General features: G+C 40.5%; 1 protein-coding gene across 7 annotated transcripts in view; it reads left to right on the top strand.

The window, feature by feature from the left end:
* Positions 1–2,168: 2,168 nt before the first annotated feature.
* The window catches only part of TAX1BP1 (Tax1 binding protein 1), a 93,134-nt gene continuing 81,977 nt past the window's right edge, over positions 2,169–13,325 (top strand). For 6 of the 7 annotated variants that reach the window (XR_005369623.1, XM_038557190.1, XM_038557192.1 and 3 more), the window contains exons 1-2: positions 2,169–2,327; positions 9,658–9,826. Coding sequence is in view for 6 of the 7 variants with exons in the window: in XM_038557190.1 (XP_038413118.1) it covers positions 9,665–9,826 (162 nt within the window). In the remaining variant the exon portion in view is untranslated. Of the gene's footprint in view, positions 2,328–2,646; positions 2,738–9,657; positions 9,827–13,325 lie in introns of those variants that run through there. The other variant, XM_038557191.1, reaches the window with a different exon arrangement.

Consider the following 13,325-nt stretch of genomic DNA (forward strand, 5'->3'; position numbering starts at 1 on the left):
AGTAAGTATCCTTTTCTAAAGTCTAAAAAATTCTTAATTCTGAAATTCATCTGGCCTAAAGGATTTATGTGTGGATCCACATTCTTTATGACTCTAAGACACTGCTATACATACAATAGACAAAATAATAAAAAAAAATCAGGGGCACCTGGGTGGCTCAGTCGGTTAAGTGGCTACCTTTATCTCAGATCATGATCTCAGAGTCCTAGGATCAAGCCCTGCATCAGGCTCCCTGCTTAGCAAGGAGTCTGCTTCTCCTTCTCCCTCTCCTTCTGTGCTCTCTCTTCTTTTCCCTCAAATAAAATCTAAAAAAAAAAAAAAAAAATCAAATACTGAAAGGACATATATTTATCTTGTGAGAAACATCGTATGAAAATTCAAGGGATCATTGCAAAATGGATTAAAGCAAGTTAAAGTTTCTAAACAAATACCTTCTTGGGGGGAAACTAAGGTCTGAAAATTCAAAATATTATAAAAAATAACAAAATAAAAATACCTGCACAAAAAGTGTTTTGCAATTATGGCTTTATTAAGCATATAGTTTTTCTGATTTCATTAAAAATAAAAAATTTCATTAAATCATTCTGATTTGTTACATGTAAATAAATAATGTGGTTAAAACATACAGAGTGATACCTCTGAAAAATTGTGCTTTTAAAGTTCACTACTACATTCACATTTTTAAAAAAGATTTTATTTATTTATTAATTAGAGACAGAGGCAGAGGGAGAAGCAGGCTCCATGCAGGGAGCCCGACATGGGACTCGATCCTGGGTCTCCAGGACCAGGCCCTAGGCTGAAGGCGGCACTAAACGGCTGAGCCACCAGGGTTGCTCTACATTCACATTTCTAAAAGAACACAGATATTTCTGCTACTGGAAGACTTGCTATTAGTAAACACTAGTGATTACTGATATTATCATACCATTTTCATCAACTGTCAAATATGGAGGTTGATACTAAATGACCCATAAAGTTCTTCCGAAATTCTACCAAGTATGCTATACAGAACAGAACCAAGTTCAAAAGAATTTCAATATATAGGGAACAAATGAGCAAACACTGAGAACCTATATTACCAAAGGGATTGTAGTCTTAACTATGTGGAAGTGAAAATGAAAGAGTGAGAAGATTTTGTATGTTCTGTACTGAGCACGTTTAATGTGGTCTAATTGCCTTTCCTCTACTGGAGATATTGAAGATTTTTATCAGGGTCTTGATAAACATAGGAATGTGATGCTTTAGAACAGAATACACTTACTTCCGTGGAGTTAGGATGCAAACTGAATGCCTACTCTAGGAAGGCAAGACCCGTCACAGCCCAAAGTGATCTTGGAAAACATAACTGGACAGAGACTACAGGACAAAATTCACACACACACACACACACACACACACGAGAGAACACAGATAATAAAAGTAGGTGACCACTCATAGAAGTGCAGGCAGAAAGAGGCCACCGCGGGAGCAAGAGGAAATAGAATCATAGAGCTTTGGAACCCAGACGCTCCTGGAACCCAGGTCTTCCAGGGACCAAAATCTCACAGCCCTAACCACGAGGTCGCTCCTTTACTTCTTTTCTGATCTATAAAATAAGTGGCTTCTCTTAGATTTTTCAGATCCAGGTAATGACATGGTAATAGTTCCCATGCCTCTAGACTGCCCTTTCTACCTAACTGGTAAGGTACCTAACTTTTCGGTTCAAGTAAAAAAAAAAATTTTTTTAAAGATTTTATTTATTCATTCATGAGAGACACAGAGAGACAGAGAGGCAGAGACACAGGAGGAGGGAGAGGCAGGCTCCATGCAGGGAGCCCGATGTGGGACTCGATCCTGGGACTCCAGAATCACGCCCTGGGCTGAAGGCAGGCGCTAAACCGCTGAGCCACCCAGGGATCCCTCGGTTCAAGTAAAAATTAAAAAAAAAAAAAAAAAGAAAGAAAAATGCAAACCCAAATGGACCCTGTTTGACTAGGCTTGTGAATCATTACTGCGAGGCCCCAAGAAGAGGTCAAAGGCAGGCCCGGGCTTGCTTGGCTCTGTCCGCGGGACCCAGGAAAGGTCGCAGAGGCGGAGGCGGTGTTTCAGTGGATGGCCCCGCCCCCTCCGCCCCCGCCCCCTCCGCGCGGTGGCTGGGGCGGCGGCGGCGGCGGCGGAAGGGGAGGTCCCTCAGCCGGAAGTGACGCCACGCCGGCTTCTTGGCCCTGAGGGGAGGTGGGGCTGGTCGGTGGAGGGAGGTTGTGGTGGCGGAAGAGGTTCAGCGGCTGATGGCGGCACGGGCTCGGAAGCTTCTGTAACGCTCCCTCCGTCCCGGAGCCCCTCGCAAGGTAAGCGGCTTCTCCGGCCGGCTCCAGCGCCTTTAGTGGGGCGGTCCCCAGCTGGAGCTCTTTGCGGGGGCTCGTGATACGCTCCTCAGCCCTTAGAGTCTAGGGGCCTGGCCAGTGTCGGGAGTGCTCTCCTGGTGACGATGCAGCCAGATGACGATGCTTTCCTTTCCGAGGACAAACTTTTGCTCCTGGACTACGATTGTGACGGTGGGGTGTGTGTGTGGCAACTTCTGGTAACAGCGGGTCTGGGAAAAACGACGGGTGGCCGCCCCACACGGCCGGGAGGCCCCGGGATAGGCCTTCGCCGTTTGGGGGGAGCCGTGGGGGACGTGGGGGCGCTGGGGCAGGGGGCGAGTGACGCGGGGGACCCCCTGAGGAGGAACGTGTGTTGCCCGAGGCCCCGTTCTAGGGTGTGTTTTGAGGGCAGTTTGTGTGTGGGCTGCCGGGGTGGGCTAGCTCGGGAAAGCAGGTCAAGTCCGAGTCGGCCCGGGTGGGGTGAAACCCAGGTGTTTTGGTTTGTGTCGCTGGCGGAGCGAGGGGCGGAGACTCGGCTGCGCCGGCGACGTTTGATGGGCGGCGGGGGGGCGGGGTTAGCTGTGGCGGCCCGACCGCGTACTTTACCTGGGCGGCGGGTCTGGTAAACGTTTCTCTCGGTCTGTTTATGGACGGCTCCTCTGCTCAGTGTTCCGAGGAATCTTAAAAGTCCTCTGAGGAGAGTCACGTCTTCCTTTGCTTAAGCAACTTTTCTTGATTTCACAACAACTCTCCCTCCCCCCACCCCCCGCCCGGCGCCCTGCGAGTCCGCAGGCTGCGGGCTAGTCCGAACCTACGCTCTTCGCCTGGGGCGGTCTTTGAGGTGGGTGGGGGCGGGGTCGTGTGTGACTGTTGGTACGCGTGTTGTTAACCTTTTCTGTGATAGTTCTGTTTGAAAAACACGATGGCATTCGGCTTTCTACGTGTGTTAGGTTTTAGGCTCCACCGTTTGGTCACGCATTGCTGTTACGCTGTAATAGAAGGATTTAGATGGGAAGGTTTGCTTATTTATTTATTTAATTAATTTATTTTCATTTATTTATTTGAGAGAGAGCGAGCGAGCGAGCGAGCGCAGGAGCCGAGGGAGAAGCGGACTCCTCGCTGAGCAGGGAGCCCGACCTGAGGCTGGATTCCAGGACTCTGGGATCATGACCTCGAGCTGAGGCAGACGCTTAACGGACTGAGCCATTTAGGCACCCCCGAAAAGTTTACTTTTTTTTTTTTCAACTCTGCTTTACCCTCAGCGTAAGATTTCTACAGCCTGAGCACGGATGGAGCACTAACTATAGTTTTGGTGCTGAGTTCCAAAGCATATGAAAAGATTATTTGAGTAACATGTTAATAGGAAAGTGGGCTAATTGCCCCTCAAAGTGCAGTTCAGGTATAGAGAAGGGTTTGAGGCTAGGCCTTTGTTTCGTTCTTACTTAGAATAGGCTTGATTTCTGGAAGAATTACTTGATTACGTTTGAAATGGCTTATTACATCTTTAATTTTAATTTTTTTTTTTTGCTGCTGCTTCAAAGGACATCCTATCATAGTTTTTCTCATCACATTTTTTAAAAAATTTTTTTATATTTTTTATTTTTTAAGATTTTTGTTTATTCATGAGAGACAGAGAGAGAGAGAGAGGCAGAGACACAGGCAGAGGGAGAAGCAGGCTCCGTGCAGGGAGCCGGATGTGGGACTCCATCCTAGGACTCCAGGATCACCCCCCTAGCCAAAGGCAAACGCTCAGCTGCTGAGCCACCCAGGCGTCCCTCATCATCACATTCTTAAGTTGCATACCATTTATGGCTTCATTCAGCCTTTTGATGTTAACTATGAAACATCCTAAGGATTGATACTCGTGTACTTCTTTGGGAGAGTATTTTGGGGGATACCATGTGTGAAATTTATTGGATTTTATTCGGTTGGAATTTGGATATTACCATGAGTAAAATTTTGGCTGTATGCTCTGCTGGCTTTTTAAAGTTTATTATGGCCCAGATAAACCCTTACAAAAAGATAAAAACTCCCTCTTTATATGGGCCAATATTGGGATGCCTGGGTGGCTCAGCGGTTGAGTGTCTGCCTTTGGCTCAGGGCATGATCCCAGAGTCCCAGGATGGAGTCCCACATCAAGCTTCCGGCATGGAGCCTGCTTCTCTCTCTGCCTATGTCTCTCTGTCTCTCATGAATAAATAAATAAAATCTTAAGAAAAAATATGGGCCGTTATTATAGCTTTTAGAAACTACTTTTTAAAACAATCTGTAGAGGAAATAAGAGTAGTATGAATAAAACCTGGGCAGAATGAAGTGGCACTCCATTGTGAAGAATTCTAGAGATTGGGAACACCTGGGTGGCTTAGCGGTTCAGCTTCTAAATCTTAAAAAAAAAAAAAAAAGAGTTCTAGAGATACAGATGTTGGTAAGAGTGCAAATTAAGTGTTGGGTTTGTTTCTGCATCCCAGAAAGATTGCAGATAACATTTTTTTTGCTCTAGAATGTAAAACAGTTTTTTCTTCAGATATTTGTGTGATGGGACTGAAGTTTAAACATAATTTTAAAAGTTCATGTATTTTTAACTGAAGATTTTAAAAACTTTTTGCTGTTTGCCATCCACTACATATAATGTGTTCCTATTGCAGTAGGTCTTACATGGAGTTTTTATTACTAATTTTTACTCATATACACAAAGGGAGAACAAACAGTAAAAGGAACTACCATTTTACTAATCTTGTTTTATTACCTTTCCCAGTATATTTTTTTTCTTGGAGTTTTTTTTTTTTTTTTTTTAAGATTTTATTTATTCATGAGAGACACACAGAGAGAGGCAGGGACATAGGCAGAGGCAGAAGCAGGCTCCATGCAGGGAGCCATGTGCGACCTGATCCCGGAACTCTGGGATCATGCCCTGAGCCAAAGGCAGATACTCAACTGCTGAGCCACCCAGGCGTCCCCACCCCCCCCTTTTTTTTTTTAAGATTTTATTTATTTATTCATAAAAGACACGGAGAGAGAAAGAGAGGCAGAGACACAGGCAGAGGGAGAAGCAGGCTCCACACAGGGAGCCCGGTGTGGGACCAGATCCCGGGTCTCCAGGATCATGCCCTGGGCCGAAGGCAGGTGCCAAACCGCCGAGCCATCCCGGCTGCCCTCCCCTTGGAATTTTTCAAGCAAATCCTGGACATCAGGATATTTAATTTACCTTTAGTGTATTTAACTTGATAAGTACTTTGAAAAAAAAATACAATCACCAGTCATATCACACAGAACAAAATTAGTATGTATATTTTCTAGTTTAGTTGACTAAGGGCTAGTCCAGTAAATGACTATCAGAAGCCACTGGAAAAATACTACCACAAAAGCTAGATTTGTTTTGGGCTTGAAAAAGTTCCAGGAGGAAGAATTAAACATAACATTAAAGTGCTTCGACCCCTCTCTTTCTTTTAGCTACTTAATTAAGTGCCCACTGGCTGCATAGTATTTATCTTTTCCTTAGATATTGATGAATCCCCCCAAATATCAAAATTGGAATTTAGATCAAAGACTTTATAAAGTTTACAGTATAGCACATACTAAGGAACTCTAGACATTTTGTACCTTTGGGGAATATGGTAGAAAACATGGAAGAGGGCACTTGCAGACATTTATATATATATATATATATATATATATATATATATATATATATATATATATATATGCATTTCAGACTTTGTTTCTCAGCTAATGTATTTGGTTCTTTAATTCTTGAGTGGATTTTTTTTTAAGATTTTATTTATTTATTCATGAGAGACACAGGGAGAGAGAGAGAGAGGCAGAGACACAGGCAGAGGGAGAAGCAGGCTCCATGCAGGGAGCCTGACGTGGGACTCGATCCGGGGTCTCCAGGATCATGCCCTGAGCTGAAGGCAGTGCTAAACTGCTGAGCCACCCGGGCTGCCCTTGAGTGGAAAATTTTTGTTTAGCCTTTGGCTTGCATCTTAATGTACCTGTGTTTCTGGAGATGTACGTTAAGAGAATGGGAAGCAAAATTTGGTATAGTACAGCAGCTTCTACTTCCCTTTGTGTGTAAAGGGGCTATGTTTCCTCTTCAGCTAAGGTGCAGTGTCTTTTCTCAGGATGTTAGTGAAGCTACACTTCCCAAGCATTACCACAAGGTGATGCAGTGACTGCACATTACTTCCCCACTGGGCTGTGTGTGTGTGTGTGTGTGCGCGTGCGCATGAGCATGGATATTGTATAAATCTGTCTGAATCATCTTGATAAATTGACATTCTCAATAAATTTTAGCATTTTTATAAGCTTGCCCTCTTTATCTGCATACGTATAAAACAGGAATTATATGGGAAATTTTATTTTACTATTTAAAATGGGTTGATTCATGTGGTAATTGCATTCAGATTACATTATCCCTTGTTACTTTTTATGACTAGAAGATAATATTGGAATTTAATTTTTAAAAAAAGTTTTTAAAACGTGAGAATGGAATGACTTGTGAAACAATTCTATAGTTGCACTGAAATTTTTAGATTGGAGTGTTGGGGAGAGATAATAAGGTTAATAGAATGGTCACAAATTATTTTACTCTTAAGATTTATAATCATGGGGATCCCTGGGTGGCGCAGTGGTTTGGCGCCTGCCTTTGGCCCAGGGCGTGATCCTGGAGACCCGGGATCGAATCCCACGTCAGGCTCCCGGTGCATGGAGCCTGCTTCTCCCTCTGCCTATGTCTCTGCCTCTCTCTCTCTCTCTCTGTGACTATCATAAATAAATAAATAAAAATTAAAAAAAAAAGATTTATAATCATGAATATATTTAAAGTCTGATGTTAGAGTCTTCTATTAAAAACTTGAATGGGGGAAGGTTTAAAATGAAATTTCATGTCAATATGTTGATTTAAAATGAAGATGAGTTTATACATACTGATAAAAAATCCATTAAAAGTCTTCACACATAGTCCCTCATGAGTAAAGACTATTAACTTTATTTTAAGTCCTTTTTGATGCATTTGTTATTAACTCTTGTATTTTTTAGTCCTTTTTGATGCATTTGTAAGTGTATATACACACATACACATAAATAAATACATATACATAAATACATAAATACATAGTAGGAAGTATACCTTCCTACTTTCTACTTTTTCAGTGAAGCGAAAGTGTAAGATTGGATTATAGATTTTTAAAACAGTGTAGTTGAGGTTAAACAAAAGTTTAAACTTCACTGACTTGTTTTATAACAATTACAGCTTTGTTGATTTAGTTTACTTTAGGAAATATGTTAAGTCTTAAGGGCAGCCCCGGTGGCGTGGCACAGCGGTTTAGCACCGCCTGCAGCTCAGGGTGTGATCCTGGAGACCTGCATGGAGCCTGCCTCTCCCTCTGCCTGTCTCTGCCTCTCTCTCTCTGTGTCTCTCGTGAATAAATAAATAAATCTTAAAAAAAAAAAAAGGAAATATGTTAAGTCTTAAGAAAAAGTTTCATTCTTAAATTACTTTTAGCAAAAAACATTGGCAACTCAGTCTAAGCTAACCTTATTTTTTCCTTACTAAATGTTTTCCTCAGAGAATCCTAAATACTTATTTTCTCCCTAGAAATATATTACTGATTCATTCATTTGTCTCAGTTTTGGTAGTTGGATCTGCTAGAAGTTGGTTTCATTGATTTTTAGCTATTGTTTCTCTTAACTAGTATAACCATTGACTTGAAAAGCGATTATCATTAGTGATTTTATTAGCATCATGACATCCCCCTGAGCCCAAATTAGCTCAGACAATTCAAAGAAAGTAATAAAACTCTTCATTTATTTTAGACAGCGTTCCCAGTGTTTGTATGTAAGTGCTATCTTTTCGTTTTATTGATGGCTTTGGCATAATAGTGATAGTCAAATCCTTCTGTAAAATAGGGCTGCTGGTAATAAGCCATGGACAGGAGGATTGCTACTGGATGCACTCTCCTTGCATTGGAATCCTGGCAAAGCTCAGGTTGTGGAGAGGCTAACTGACAACTAGACTGGTACTCTACCATGGTGGCTCCCAGGCTCACCATTGATAGTCTCTTTATGAGATGTCTAATATACTGTTCCAGTAAAGCAGTACTTTAACAGAAGCAGAGAAGATACAAGAAGAAAAGTGGATATTTTCTGAAGTATTTATCTTGAAATTTTGAAAATTTGCCTTAGTGTTTCAAACAGGTCAGCAAAAGAAACGTATAAGCATGTTGTCTTCAATCTTAACAATTAAGATTTTAATAGTTAAAATATGAATAGAGACTAACTGCTGTGCTTGCCCTATAGAGACTTTATTGATTTATAAAGTAAATTAGATTCATTTGGTTAGCAAAAAGCTTGCCCAGGTTTTCCTGTCACATTATGGGGATTTTTATGATGATACAGGAGCAAGTACTATAGGGACATTGTCATAGTTTCTTATATGTAGTATACAATCAATAATTGTACTGAGTCTGTGATACTGTATAGATTTTTTGAGTAAATCCTCAGTTGTATCCTTTTTCTCAAAAGTAGAGCACAAAATATGGGAAACATTTATGTCTTGCAGATGTAGTTTTATTTCTTTTTTTTTTTTTTAAATTTTTTTTTAATTTTTATTTATTTATGATAGTCACAGAGAGAGAGAGAGAGAGAGAGAGGCAGAGACACAGGCAGAGGGAGAAGCAGGCTCCATGCACCGAGAGCCCGACGTGGGACTCGATCCCGGGTCTCCAGGATCGCGCCCTGGGCCAAAGGCAGGCGCCAAACCGCTGCGCCACCCAGGGATCCCCTGTAGTTTTATTTCTTAAAAAGATTTTGTTTATTCATGAGGGACACAGGCAGGGACATAGGCAGAGGGAGAAGCAGGCTCCATGCAGGGAGCCTGATGTGGGACTTGACTCAGGTACTCTGGGATTACACCCTGAGCCAAAGGCAGATGCATCCAACCACTTAGCCACCCAGGCATTCCATCAGTTTGTATTTTTATATATTCAATCATGTTTTTTTTAATTATTTATTTATTAGAGATAGAGAGACACACACAAACAGGCAGAGGGAGAAGCAGGCTCCATGCAGGGAGCCTGGCGTTGGTCTTAATCCCAGATCTCCAGGATCGCGCCCTGGGCGGAAGGCGGTGCAAAACCGCTAAGCTACCGGGTCTGCCCTCAATCATGTTTTTAAGGAGGAATTCCAAGTGTGTGTCTTCTCAATAATTATGGCATGCAGATGCTCTTGTAATTTGCATTTAGTTTTGTGTATTTTCTGAAGGTATAAACTTTGTGTTAGTTGGTATCATTCAACTTGTATGATTTGCTTGTTTCAGATTCACAATGACATCCTTTCAAGAAGTCCCCTTGCAGACTTCCAACTTTGCCCATGTCATCTTTCAAAATGTGGCCAAGAGTTATCTTCCTAATGCACACCTGGAATGTCATTACACCTTAACTCCATATATCCATCCACATCCAAAAGATTGGGTTGGTATATTCAAGGTAAGAACAGTTTGTTGCATGTTTCTTCCATGTAGGTATAGGTACTCTATTTTCTTTTTAAGCAGGTTGATAAGTAGCTTGTATTAGCCTTGTCTTCACTCTGCGATAAGGGTCTTTTTACATTTGTAAACTTAAATGCTTTATAAACATGAAACACCTAATAGTGCAGGGTGGTATACGATACTGGGAACTAAAGTTCACCAGTTTTGCCCGTCTCTCTGATCAAAAGGTCTGTGAAACACTTTTTGGAACCTTTCTTTCCCTTCCATTTTTTCCATTCCTTATTTGAAAAAAGGTCTTTTCCTTTGAGTTGCTTTATCATTTACTATCTCTTCAGTCATTTATAATTAATTTTATACAACTCTACAGCCGTGTTATTTTTCTATTCTACGTTGATTAATTATTGCTCATGTCATTTTATGCTTTTTTTTTTTTTTTTTTCTAAATTTTATTTATTCATGAGGCAGAAACACAGGCAGAGGAAGAAGCAGGCTTCATGCAGGGAGCCCGACATGGGACTTGATCCTGGGTCTCCAGGATCAGGCCCAGGGCTGACGACAGTGCTAAACTGCTGAGCCACCCGGGCTGCCCCATTTTATTAAGAGTATTCTGTTTTTACATGACTAAATAGTAAACTCTCTGATGACAGGAATCCCAGTTCTTACCTTTTGCTAGTCATTTTGTATAGTAGTTGCTTGAGAATTACTTTGAGGTGATCTTTATGGTGGTGCTTCTCTGTGCTAGAAATTTACTGGCAATTTCAACTCTTAAGAATGTAGTGGATAACTAAAACGTGAGGTGAGTCCTTAGGGTGCCTGGCTGGCTCAGTTGGAAGAACATGTGACTCTCGATCTTGGGTTTGTGAGTTTGAGCCCCACATTGGGTGTAGAGATTACTTAAATAAAATTAAAAAGTGTCCTTTCAACAATCAAAATGTCGTAAATGTCCAAATAATAAAACTTTTCTCCTCAGTTCCTCTAGATTCTCCCTCAGAATGAGTTTTAGATATGATTTTAAGGGTCTTGAAATTTTGATTGCATGGTGTGTATAAGTTACAACAAAGTAGAAAGAAAGAACAGCTGCCAGAATGAAACACAGGTATCTAGAAGTGAAAGTCAGCCTTTTAGAGTGAGGAGGGCCGAAAAACTATTGGACAAAGAAAGTTTTGGCATCTAATGACGTTTCATTTCTTTTTTGAATCCCTTCCTTGATTTTGATGATAGAGGAATCATTTACTATTTTTTAATCTATTTATTGTTTGAGTCAAATTCCAAAATGGGGATACATTCATTGTAAGCATTTTTATGAAGTTAGTACTGGTTTGATTTTATGTGAAGTATGGGTTATCAAGTTAAAGAAGCTGAGTGAAAATTGGTGTTTTGTATAGGAATTGGTCAGACAAAAGTAGAGCAAGGAAATAAGATTGAGGGAAAGGAGGGGCATTTCTGGCAGGAAAATGGTATAAGCAGAGCCACAGAGTTGAGAATGTTATTGAGACAAGTTAGTTTGACTAGAAAATGACCTTCATTTAGGAAAGTAGAGGGAGGTAATGTTGGAATTAAGCTTCAGACTATCTATGGAGACCTTTAGTTATAGGCTAAAATTAAAATGTAGGTTTCTATTTTGGGCAATGGGATGTCTTTGCATATGTAGGTATGTAGGCTGATGTATGATAAATTGCATTTCAAGATGAATCTTTACCTTTTTCCTTTGAAGTTTTTTTTTCCCCTCAATTTTTAGTTAATGGCCTATTGCCTAAGCCAAAAGCTAATTACTTTCCTTTCAAATCTATTCAAACACCATTTCTTTACATTTTATTGCATATGTATTTTTGTATCTGTGATATCAGTGCTCTAGTTTTATGCCCTTTCCAAAATTATTGCACTTGTTTTCCCTGTTTTCATTCTTGTCCCCCTACCTTATCTGTTCTTCAAAGTACTGTATATAAACTATATTATAAAATGAAAATCTGAACATATCTTCTTTTTGTTTCAAACTCTTAGTTTTTCATTATCTGTAGAATAACGCCAAGACCAAATAACTTTACCAGTGTGCCATATAAGGCTTCCTTTTTTTTTTTTTTAAGATTTTATTTATTTGGGAGCTTGTGAGCATGAGCTGGGGGAGAGGCAGAGGGAGAAACAAAAACGGACTCCCCATGCTGAGTAGGGAGCCTAAAGTGGGGCTTGATCACAGGATCCTGGGATTATGATCTGAGCTGCAGACAGACGCTTAACTGAGCTACCCAGGTTCCCCATATAAAGCTTCTGTATATGTAACTTCATTTTTTTTGGTCATAGCCTGCTTATTATTATTTTTTCAAAGATTTTATTTATTCATGAGAGACTGAGAGAGAGAGAGAGAGAGACAGAGACACAAGCAGAGGGAGAAGCAGGTTCCATGCAGGGAGCCCGACATGGGACTTGATCCCGGGAATTGCCTTATTTTTTACTTTGGTAATGCCAAACTCTTATCTCACGTGCACTTCAAGTGCTGTAACTTTTCTCTAAGAAATAATACTTACATAAATGAATACAGTGGTATGGAATGCGCTTGGATTATAGAATTGCCTGGATAATACTTTTAAACTTGATAGGAATTTCAGGTATGTGGTAAAAATTTCAGAATACGTGCGGGAAGTCTCAAGAAAATAAATCATGTTTAATAGAGTGGAATTGCCATGCTTATTGCATTGCACGTTTTAAAACATTTAGGTGTACTGCAAATTGCCCTCTAGGATGATTTTGATGGATACAATATTTTAGGGAAGCAAGAGAAAGTGCAGGATGGTAGCTATAAGGGGGAAGGAATGAAGGGAAAGTGTGTGTGGTATGTTTGTGAAAATGTTAAAGGAATTTGACTTGTTTGGGACAGATCATCAGTTTTAGAAGATGAATGGAAAAGCTTGGTTTGGATATTTGGCTGAGGAATGAAGTACAGCAGAGAGTAATTTTAGAAGTGAGTCTTTATCTTGGAGGGTTGAGTAAGATAAATTTAAATTGAAATTAGAAGAGAATGGAGACAGAAAATGTTTTAGACTATCCTAATTTTCTAGGTGAGATAACGCCTAAAGTAGAAAAGGGAGTCAGTTGTGGATTATAATCCATAAGTAGAATCATTGTGAATTTGTCACAATTAGTTGAATGAATTTGGACTGGAACTCACTCATGGCTTTATTATATTCAGTAAGGAGAAATAAGATCATGTGTTAAGAGTTGAGGAGGGCTTGAGTATGCCGATTTGGTTTTGCTATTGTGGAAGAATGTCATAGGGAATTAGAGATTTCTGAGAATTGGTTTTAGGTTGAGCAGAAAGGTTGAGCACCCAGAATTGTGAGTGAAGAAGTGTGGTATATATTTTTCTAGATTTAAAAATCCATAGGCTAATTTTATAGTATTTTATAGGTTTTGTGTTTATCCATATATAACCAGCAAATCTCTCCTCTCCTCTCCTCTCCTCTCCTCTCCTCTCCTCGTCCTCTCCCTCTACTCTAAAAAAA

The sequence above is a fragment of the Canis lupus genome, chromosome 14, assembly GCF_011100685.1.
Source record: "Canis lupus familiaris isolate Mischka breed German Shepherd chromosome 14, alternate assembly UU_Cfam_GSD_1.0, whole genome shotgun sequence".
NCBI classification, from domain to species: Eukaryota; Metazoa; Chordata; class Mammalia; order Carnivora; family Canidae; genus Canis; species Canis lupus.